General features: G+C 33.6%; 1 protein-coding gene across 1 annotated transcript; it reads left to right on the top strand.

Moving 5' to 3' along the window:
• The first annotated feature begins 1,385 nt into the window (after nt 1-1,385).
• LOC136811774 (deleted in azoospermia-like) lies at nt 1,386-6,726 on the top strand. The gene is made up of 9 exons (XM_067068402.1): nt 1,386-2,225; nt 2,451-2,516; nt 2,923-3,014; nt 3,600-3,654; nt 4,003-4,059; nt 4,623-4,659; nt 4,889-5,238; nt 5,392-5,682; nt 5,949-6,726. The coding sequence occupies exons 1-9, from the start codon at nt 2,223-2,225 to the stop codon at nt 6,246-6,248; spliced, it is 1,251 nt and encodes a 416-aa protein (XP_066924503.1). The 5' UTR covers nt 1,386-2,222; the 3' UTR covers nt 6,249-6,726.
• Nucleotides 6,727-11,425: the final 4,699 nt, after the last annotated feature.

The raw sequence follows: 11,425 nt of genomic DNA on the forward strand, positions 1-11,425 counted from the left end.
GTATTCTTTATTATCCCTCTCTGCCTTGACTAATGGAAATGTTCTGGACTTTTTGGGGTTTAAAAAAGATACGCTATGATATACTTACTTCATTTAAAGAAAGAACTTAAATAAGAAAATTTAGGACAATCTAAATTCGGAACGCTTATATTCCAGTGTTTAATAAAATAGTAAAAAATTGTTATAATATTACATTATTTATATATATCATAAAGTTTGGCTCGTGAAGTTTCAAGAGACTTTATTATCAAGTGAAAATTGAGTTTCTTTCATGTTAATAAAAATATATGACCTGTCCTTAGCCTAGTTACCTAAGCCCGTGTTCACAAGGCTAGGACCATTGAGTTTAAAGCCCGAAGGGCTAGAGTAGAATCTCTAACCTTTCTCAGGCAAGAAAAAGTGAAGCATTGAAAAACGCGCCGTATTTTTGACGACAGATTGAATCTAGCAATTCCTTTGTTTACGATTGATACTTTTTTCGAAATTTAGCGGTAAATTTTAGGTTCAATTTGTCATTTGTGTAAAAACAAGGGCGAGCCGCTCAAGGCCGCGCAACTTTTGTATGGCTTCAAATCCTACCAAGGAGATTCGACTCTAGCCCTTCGGGCTTATAATTCATTGGCTAGGACACACGGCTAATGGCAATATAGCGTTTTCGGCGCTTTAAAGATTTTTATATTTACGGATTTTAAGTTTGCCTTGGAATACTTATTCAGTCACAACTTACCATCAGATTTGTCCTAGTGACTGAATCAAACTAGCTTAGATTTCTAGGCTAACCTGTCCTTTGAAACGTTTCTCTTTGCCTTTTTTGGGGGGTTTAAGTTCAGGAATCAAGATTAGATACTTCCCTGCTTTTGCCGTTGTCCCACTAATTTCTTCAAAAACATCAACCATTTTTAAGGAAAAATTCACATAATACTGTAGAGGTTTTCGATGCCTTTCTTAATAACCTACAAAATACGTGACATGAATGAATGGTTCTTTTTCAAAACGTCATAACCAGGCAGAAGAAAATGGGAGGACATTTTTTCCTTTTAAACTCTTAGGGCCCATTCAGACTTCGTGAGTTTTGGTTCGCCGTGTTTGAGTCTCCTATTTTTCGATCATTGATGATATTTATGAACAGTAAATATCACTGTCACTGATCTGCTGTCAAAACATTATTCGGCATATTGTTTAATTTCTGTCACGTGTGACAAACAGAATTTCATTTCTACTTCAAGAATTCGATCCCTTGCTGGATGCTGATTTCAGACTACTTGTAATTCATACCGATCGATAATTTCAGGCGTGCATAAACATAAATGTCACTACATATGTGTTAAAAATAATATATTTGATAACGTTTTGTTGATTCGAGAAATTTCGGGTAATTTTTAACAGAGATATCACTTTAGGAAATCATTCTCAACAGAGAGTTTCTACACGAATAAGAACTGGTTTTGTATAATTCTATGGCGATGATTTATCCCTCGGGTGATGTATGCGACGAATTTGATGGTCGAAAGAGCCACCTGGTGTGTAGCTGAGAATAGTGGAACTTTAAAGATTTGAGAAGATTGTTCCTACCCTTTTTGTTTTGTTTTCTTATACTGTCATGCTTTTATACCGAGTAGAAAATTGCTAAGTGCGATGGTGCGATTACCTAATAATTGACCATGTAAGTGGGCCCTAAATAAGAAATAGAACGTTTTGGAACAAATAGAATGTTTTTGCTTCTTTTTTTTCTTCCTTGTTGTGTCACGTGATCGAAAAATTCTTTTGTACAGCGCGCGAACATCTATACCCGGGGGTAATGACAAATTTAAAACACGGTTTTATTCACGATTTAGGCTATTTAAAAAAGTCTCTGAAATTTTTATTACTTATTGAGTCTCCTGATGTTTCACTTTAGAAATTAGTATTTTGATAACTCTCGATAACTTTTACTATCAAAGGAATAAATTACTTTACAACCCCCGTCTCGATTTGCAGTGATTATAGGTATATTCCCAAGCTACTCAAAAGTGTCAATGACATTTGTGTTCATTCAGAAAGCGCGACAAAGGAAAACAAAACCACAAACAAGCCTTTTGAGGATAACTGCCCCAATTTCTCATGCATGGATAGATTTTATAATTGAGGGATCTGCACTTGAATTTGACACATCAGAAGAAAACAGAGAAACGAACGTTGTTGGTCATCAAAGATAGTAAAGGAGTGGCAAAATTTGTTAGAAAATGGTTTGGAAAAACTTTTTCTTTTACTACTACTTTGCATTTTTTACTGTTCAACCAAGTTTTTTACGGGTTTGTCCTCAAATATGAGTATTTCTCAAAGGTGATTGAGTGACTAGATAAGTTTAGCAAGTGACGTTTCTTCTGTGTACTTCTCATTACATTATCAATTTAAAGTTGTTTTTTTTTTTAGTAAATTCGTGTTTTAGCCTATTTACAATTTTCTTTCAGGCTGATGTTGTAAAGTACGGTATCCAAATTCCTAATCGTGTTTTTGTCGGTGGAGTTGCCTTTGACGTATGTATTGATTGTTATCTTTTTGTTATTATTTCCTCTGCTCTCTAGAATTCGAGCATTATTCTTCATGATTAGATCTTCAACGACCTAAAAAAAGGTCCAATTGAATAGTAGAGCGTCGTTTAGGAGATTTTATTGTTGACACGAAGACTTTCAATATTATCGAATAATGGAGGGTATCGAATAGTAGAATGTCGAATAAGAGTGTCAACTGTAATATGTATCGATTTAAAAGCTCGAAAAGTTTGCTCCGCAATCATAAGTGCATTTTACACCCGAAGTGCACTCCCAGAAGCAAACTTTTATTTTGTTCGTGGTTGCACCCTCCCTGTTTCTACATATACCCGTGGCCTGTTTTATTCATTCATTCATTCATTCATTCGTGGTGCTCTTTTCTTCCATGTAGACAAAGGAGGATGAACTGAAGGGCTTTTTTCAACAATATGGAAAAATCAAGGAATGTAAAATTATCAAAGACAATCAAAGCATCAGTCGAGGGTAAGATTAAGAGCTGTTCGGTTTTTCTAGTCTTTACAACTCTGCCAAAGCTCCCGCCATGATGTAGCCTAGGTTTTTAGTACAGGTGTTATCTTACTTAAAATATTTGTGCTTTTTAGACCTTTTCTTTTCAACTTCGAACTGGTAATCGCAAGTAAACTTTCTTAGGGATTGAAATTCGTCTCATCTCAAATGTACTCGAACAAGTGAAGTTCGAGTAAAAAAATTACTCTAACTCTTCACAATTTTTCAAAAGCATAAGTTCGAGCAAGTTTGATATGAAAATTGTAAACTATAAATTAAGCAAATTTGATTTCTTTTTGCTCTTAAATAGAAGGAAACTTGTTCAAATTTTCCCAGTAAGGCTCGTAAAATCCATAGAATCTTATGTTCAACGGAACTCATCAATCTCTAATCAAACTCCTCACAAATTTTTGAAAGTTTCCAAAAGTTCATAGAGGAATTACTCGAACTTTACTTGTTCGAGTAATGGGGTCTAGACTTATAAAGGTACTTATTATTGTCAGATTTTTCAGTTTTTTCCGAACGAGATACAACGCAATTTAAAATTAATTTTTTAACTAGATTCGCATTTGTTACGTTTGAGAGCAAACATGACGCAATTCAAGCTCAACAAAAGGTTTGAAATATTTGAAATGTATTTTAGTCACTTTTCTACTAGAAGAAACATAGGACCAAATTTTTGGAATTTTTTGTTGAAACATTGAGCCGAACGTGAAACTGACGATGATGGCTTTTAGAATCGCACCCTTGTGTAGAAACCCCCATTGCAACAAAAAAACTCTTTTAGAGCAAATTTCCAACTTTTTTAAAAAGAAAGTGCATTTAGATTTTTAGTACCCTTTTGAATTTGACATATTTACCGGACCTGCCGGAACATATGCCGGGAAATGCGGTAATCAATACGGGCATTATATTTGAGACATCACCGATGGGATTCCCCTACAACTTTCACTTTCGTTTTCAGGGCACAGTATTTTTCAATCAGAAAAAGTTGAACTTGGGTCCTGCTATCAGGCAAAAGGTTTGTCAGTTTACTCTTTTCTTTAAATATTATTCAATTTCATTTGAAACTGCTTTTCTATCTAATGATCTTGAGGGCATAGTCCAATCTTTAATGTTGAAGGGTTTGTTAGAGTATATCCTTTTCTGTTTTCAAAGCAAGGGGCCCTAATATTAGGTATTTGCACTGAAAGATTTACTTTAACGGCTAAGTTGTATTTGATTTGTTCCTACTTCCAACATTTTTTACTCTTATTTATCTCCATCCAGGGGGAAACTAGGGCTGCCAGTTAACAATAGGCAACCCAACTTTGAACCCACTCTTACCCATATCAGGATTAAAGAAAATACCACTTTGTGAATATTAATACCATTGCTTGTACTAATTTGACCACATTTCTATCTCTCAACAGGCAAAAAGTTGAAACTTACTATTTTTCTGTCCCTTATTGAGACTGGGATTTAATTTTCTCACTCTTCTAACCCTTACAGAGACACCCAGGTTCCACTTCATTTGCCTAGCTATCCCCTGGGTCTGGGTAGAACAATAGTAAAGGGTCTTTAAATGTAATTATTGAAATTTAGGGAGTCGTGTTCAATGGAACCAAGGAAGCAGGAAATGGTATGAAGATCATTTCAATTTTCACAAATTATGATTGTTAAAACTCGAATCTGTCTAATGTTTGCTTTAGAGAGAGAACTTGATCAAGGTTATTATTGGATCAGCAGAACAAATAATTGCTTCTCCTAACACCTCTATATATATACATGAAGCAATTTTTTGTTACCTTTTTCTATATTTCTATGTGATTTTAATTAATTCAAATGAGTCTACTCATTGTTCATTTTAGATCCTGTGCTCTCAACTGGAGTTTATATCCATCCCAGCGGATATTCTTATACAGTTGCTCCAAATGGTGTGTGGTATTTTCACAAACCAGATGGCTCGCCACCTTCGACAGCCCCTGGCGCACCACCTATGGCTTATACACCAACAACAATGCAAAAAATAGCCTCGCAAAGTTCTCCCACCTCTACCAAAGCATCTAGCAGTGAGAAGATGCAAGAAAGTGGTGTAGATGAAAACAGAGCAAATACTACTGTTACTCATTCCAATATGCCAATTTATCAAAACCCTGGAGTCATCCAAGAACCAGTGCAAATACCTCAGACTACAATTCAACCAGATATCCACTACCAGGTTAATGACTTTCTAATCATATTTGATTTCTTTGAAAAGATTGGCTCATGTCATCAGAAAGCTTTATTGTGTATTGTTGCCTATTTTTCTGGCAATTTTAATTTATTTTTTTTCAGCAAAACTAAATATGAAATAACTATCCTATATTTACAGCCAACAAGCTATGTTCAACATACTCATTCAACTTTTGGAGGATCAAATATCCATGTTGCTTTTCAAAACATGTCCATAACTACTCATCCACAAACAACGCCCATTCCAGTTGGCCCAGCCGCTCAGATGACTGTTCCACTCACTATTCCTCCCTCCTCGGAGCATATACCTGCTGATATGAATGGTGGTCATAATCCTGGTTTTAATTATGTTAACGAATCCTGCATGCCATATTACCCAAATGGAAAATATTGTAGTCAGGGTTCTCAGACAGGTGCTATTCCAGCCGATGTAAGTTTTCTTTCAATAAATTCTTCATTTGCTTAGGTTAACCAAACATAAGGATAAGACATTTTTGTGGATTTTTCAAGAGATCTCTATTTCTATAAATTGATCCAAAGGGTACTTACATTTTCCCGCATATAAACTAACAATACCACAGTTTGAACTGATTAAGATATCTCACTTTTTGAATAACTTTACTTAACAAGGCATAACATAATTCATAATTCAAATTTGGTTTGCTCCATAAGTATTTAATTTATTCTTTTTCCCAGCCATCCAGACCAGTTCCATACCCTATGATACCCAGAACAGACTACATCCCTGTTGTTAATTCTTCAATGTACACCATTTATGGAGATGCTTTTTCCCAGCAGCAACAGCCAGCTTACTTCTTACCAAACAGCTATGTGGATCAACCATACTGTTCCTCCCAAGTTCCAATGGTAAACTGCTCTAAGAGAGGGTATTATCCACCACAAATCCCTAATGGAAAACCACCTGTAAAGAAAGAGACATCAAATGTTATGAAAAATAATTATAACCAAATGCACCTTCAATCGCAAGTCGTTTAGAAAGAATTATCATCCATTTACTTGTTTGGAATGAAAAACCGAAAAATTTTTAAATGTTTTTGATCATTTTTTTAACCGAATATTAGAATTGTATTTTGTAAATACATTTAGTCTATGTTTTGTTATAAAACTTCAATCCATTTTTTCAGATATAACAAATGCTTATTATCAGTTTTGTTTGATATAATGCAGATGTTATTTTTAATTGTTTCTAGATTTATGTTGTATTGTCCTTAATTATTTGATACAATGAATCTTGTGCGTGAGAATATTTTCTGTGTTTGTGTTTATTTCATTTTTATTTAATATGTTGGTTAAATTATTTAAAATTTTATGTACAAAGGGGCTTCAATCTCTACAAAATTAGTTTTTCTTGTCATCTTGTCATGGAAGACTCCAGATAATAAGATTTTTAAAACTTTATTTTATCTACCTCACTATGCTTAGCTTGTTTAAAAGCTAAAATTTTTATTTTATCAAAAATAAAAGCTAAAATTTTTATTTTATCAAAAAATAAATCAAATATAATTCAGAAATTTTTATTGTGCGAATATCACGGTCGTATTATGTTTTGACCTAATAAATGTTTTTGTCAATATTTGGAATGTAATTTTTCAAATTTATGTTGTATCGTTATATTTGGGGCCAATCTCCAAAATACTCTTTAAAATAGCTGAAATCCTTTCAAATCCTTATACTTTTTTATTTATCAGTTTTCACTTTCTCTGGTCCGTTGTTGTGTGTTGCTTTTTTGCTTCTTGTCATTTTTTCACTCAGAGAAAAATTCTTTGAATTAATATTATAAGATCAATTAAAAATAACGAATTTGCTATGCTTCAGGGTTAAATAATTTCTATATTGTGTCTTGAACTCTTAGTCTTGAATTTAGTTATATTGAATTAGTTTAAATTTTTTTATGAAATTTTTTTCATTACAAATATTTTTAGTTTGGGTATCTAGAAATGTATCGAGTTTGAAAATGTCTTGAACCATTTATAAAAAAGAACTCACGACAAAGAATTTTTTTGAAGCTTTGATTAAAACATCGCATATTCAGGAAACAACGAACAAGAACTTTCTTACTTTTAAGAGTTACTGTACTGTAAATTGACTCGATATTTTTTCTAGAAATCCTTTATATAAAGAATTTTCGTAGAAAACACTCTAATTCTGAAAACTGTTTATACCATATGTGATATTTTGCCAGCTACGATCTACCCTTATGTTCAACTTTTTTTGGCCTTATTATTTCTCAAGAATGTTGATTTTGAAATTTTTAAAATTGAGCCTTTACAGTTTTATCGCTTATTCCTGCCGTTTTCAAGTACTCAGAACCATGAGAGAACACCTCTAGGCCAAACAGAAATTTGGTCTTCTAAGTAAATTTCTTGCAACATTTGTTTTTCAAAATTAAATCGTAGAAATCAAATTAGAAGAATTATTTTTATTATATGAATTTAAAGAAAGAATACAATTGTATTGAAAATTATTGAATAATAATAAGCATTTTCTTGGAAAAATACAGATTTTTTTTTCTCTTCCGCATTCAAATATCTAATTATCGTGTTGTTATAATAACTTTTCATACGTCAGTATTACTGTGACCAACAACGACTGTAACTTCTCTAATTAAACGCGTCTCTTGTCAAAATCGTAATTAATTTTCTTCGAATTATTAACCCTATATGAAATTTCAATTAAATAATATTCTTCAACTAATTCATGTACCCAACCCTTAAATATTAAAAACTATGAGAGCATATTTGTGACAAATAAATTATTCTGTCAAAATCAATTATGGACAAAAATGTCGAGATAAAAGCTAATTCTAAGCCCCATTTGTAATGTTCAATGCTTGGCGTGACGGCCTTGCGGACTGTCTGAAACATGGCTTCATAAGGGCCATAAGGAAGCAGAACTTAAGATTGAAAATTTTACCCTATTCCGATGTGATACTTCAAGAAAGAAAAGAAACAGAGGGAGATACACAGGTGGAGTGTGTTTTTACGTAAGAGAAGACATTGGTGCAACATTTGAAGAACTCTATTCTTACTCCTCTAAAACTGTACAACGGGGTGTACAACCACAAGATATCTGTAAAGCCCGAAGGGCTAGATTTGCAGCTTTTATCAAAAAGTGAAGCTCATCTTTGGAAGGATTTCCTACCAGAGTCCACTGAAAATATGCAATTTCACCGGTTTAGAGATGTGAAATAGCGTTTTGTCGGCTACGTTTTTTGATCTCGCGCTCCGAAAACAATTAAAATGCTAGATCCTATCCATCGGCACGAAATTTAAAAAGTCAAATTTTAGCTTCACTTTTTTTTGCTGGAGAAAGCTTAAAGTTGCAAATCTAGCCCTTCGGGCTTAGATATCTGTGTGTACAACTCCTTTGTATTTACTCGAAAGCTGAAAAACATGGCTTTGTTGGTAGCTTACATGTTTTTTTTTTATAAGCATTGCACTTATAAGCATATCTAGGCTCAGATATGGTGGAAAATTAAGCATATGGCGAGCATTACTTGAGCCTACGAAAAATGTTTTTTTCCTGATTTTGGCTTCTTTTGGCTGGAATTTTACGGATTTTCAGTATTTCCCTAAATTTATACTTTAGATTTAAATTTAAGCATCCCCTTAAGCATTTTTCAGCCTTATTAAGCTTTTGACCTAAGCATCTCTGGCCTGTTTTCGGATGTTTTGGTATGCTTATAAAAAAAAAAACATGTACCCGCCAACCAGACGATAAAAGCAATGGAAATCCATCGACATCCAATGATTTTACCACCCCACTCAATGGAGTAAAAACAGCAATATCAGGGCTAGGAGCCACTCCAAATATCATTTTTGGTGCTGATTTCAACCTACCTAAAGCTACCTGGCTCACCTAAACCTGGTTGTCCTTTGGATGAAAGAATCATCGTAAACTCATTGAATCAATTCTGCAATGATTATTTCATCTCTCAATACGTGAAAACTCCCACACATAAAGATGGAAACATACTTGATCTTGTTTTCACAAACAATGAAAACAGGGGCAAATCACAAAAATAAATCTCGTACACAATTTTATAAATCAAAAATAAATCATAAATCAAAAATAAATCAAATAAAAATAAATCAAAATAAATCATAAATCAAAAATAAACAGAAATAAATCAATAAATCAGAAATAAATCAATAAATCCAAAAAAATCAAAAATAAATAATAAATCAAAAATAAATCAGAAATAAATCAATGAATAATCAAAAATAAAAAAATTTCGAACAACTTTTTTTTAATTTTTTGACAATAATTTTGATTATCAGTTCGTTATAATTTGAAATTTTTTCTCCATAAAATTGCTCCTATTCATAAAAATTAGAGATAAATCAAAAAAAACATTAAAATTAAAATCATAAATAAATCATAAATCTCGTACACCATTTTCGAGTTATTTGCCCCTCGCCAAAATCGACTAAAATCAAAAAAGACCTATACCACGTGATAGAGCTCTTCAAACTGAGCAAAAAAATGTATCATATAAAAGTCTCAACTTTTATAGATCAAAAGTTAGGGGTTTTGTGGTAAAACCAAAAAAACTCAAACGAGACTTCTCAACCTTTAACATCATGGATTTCAGAAAAGATTTCTCTAACATCAACTTCTTAGAAAAAATTACAAGCATTTCAGATACTAACCAAAAACGATTTCTTCATAAGGGAGTGGTCATAAAGTATCTACTAGGGGGGGGGGGTGGGGGGGTGGGGAGGGGTGGAGGATTCGAGGGGTTGGGGGGGGTTTCCATTTTTTTGGGAAAATTTCAAGAAAAAATGTAGGAAGTCTAATTTGCATAGGTTTGTTTGAGATTTCAAAAATTTTCGGCCTTGCGGCGACAACAATTTATCTTGGATATATGTACATTTCATATTCCCATTATTTGGCCATCATCGCCTTCCCCTTTTGGTCTGTAACATTGGGCTAGGTGAGGGAAGTAGATTAGTGGCTCTCGCAGCTCATCAGAGTGGTTTGAAAAGTACTTTTTAAAAGAAAATTTGTCAAAACAAAGTGTCTTTTAGCTAAATGGTGGTGAAAAATATTGAAATTTTCGCCCGTCGGCGCAAAACCATGGTTGCGCCTCCTTGCATCTTCTGCTAATGTCAAAACACCTTAACATTTCAAATACAAAAAGCAATTCCAAGTTTCTTGACTCAAAGATTCCGGGCGTTTTTCAACCATACTGCTCTTACAGTTTAATATTTTCACTTGATAATGGAGGGCGCAAGTAAGGACAAAAAATACCAGAGGCGCCAATTTTTCATAGTTTGCAACCCCCAGAAATTAAGCCAGGTCACTACTGGGGAAAATAAGCCGTATTTTTTCCACATTTTACAGAAGCTCAGAGAAAACCACTTGATGATTGTCTTAACCCCTGTTATACTTTAACTTAACAGGGCTAAACTATCTCCCTTACCTTATTTTGACATAAAAAACTGTCATACAAACAAATAATACTCTTTGTACCGCATCTGGATGAATTCTTTTTCGCGTAAAAATTTTCTTAGTATGGGGGGGGGGGTGCGAAAAAATATTGGGCCTTATGAGGGGGGGGTTCGAATTTTTTTCGAGGGTTTAGGGGGGGGGGTGCGAAATTTTTTTTGGATTTTTCAAAAATCCTCCATCCCCCTCGTAGATACTTTATGACCGCTCCCTAAAGGTCTAGACCTCTTTTTCAAATGCATGTTCCTCACAAATTCGTCACAAAGTCAGAAATGAAAAGGCAAGAAAAACCTTGGATCACAGAAAATTTTTTAAAGAAAAGCCAATACAAAGACTTTCTGTATGGCAAATTCATGAAAACAAAATGCACAGAGGTAGAAAGAGAATATCAAGTTGCTAGACAAGACATAAAGAAGGAGACTAGAAAAAGCCAGTTCCTTTACATGAGAAACAAATTTTTGAGCACAGGAAAAAACATCAAGAAATTCTGGGAGAATATCAATGCTTTTTTGGTAGAAAAAAAACATCTAACTATCCAAACACCATGACTTATAAAACCAAAAACATCAGTGGAAATTTCAACATTGCCCAAGCCTTCAACAATCACTATTCTGAAGTAGCACCTAATCTCATTAAAAAACTACCGAAAAATTCTGACTCGAATGTTTCGAAATCAACACCAGAAAACAATTCAAGTTTCC

This window comes from Clytia hemisphaerica, unplaced genomic scaffold, assembly GCF_902728285.1.
Source record: "Clytia hemisphaerica strain Z4C2 unplaced genomic scaffold, Clytia hemisphaerica genome assembly, whole genome shotgun sequence".
Taxonomy (NCBI): domain Eukaryota; kingdom Metazoa; phylum Cnidaria; class Hydrozoa; order Leptothecata; family Clytiidae; genus Clytia; species Clytia hemisphaerica.

Bases quoted from the DNA above. Each gene is read 5' to 3' on its own strand.
- LOC136811774 (XM_067068402.1), top strand. The intron at 2,517-2,922 runs GTATGTATTGAT...TCTTCCATGTAG, and splicing joins TCGGTGGAGTTGCCTTTGAC to ACAAAGGAGGATGAACTGAA. The intron at 5,239-5,391 runs GTTAATGACTTT...CTATATTTACAG, and splicing joins AACCAGATATCCACTACCAG to CCAACAAGCTATGTTCAACA.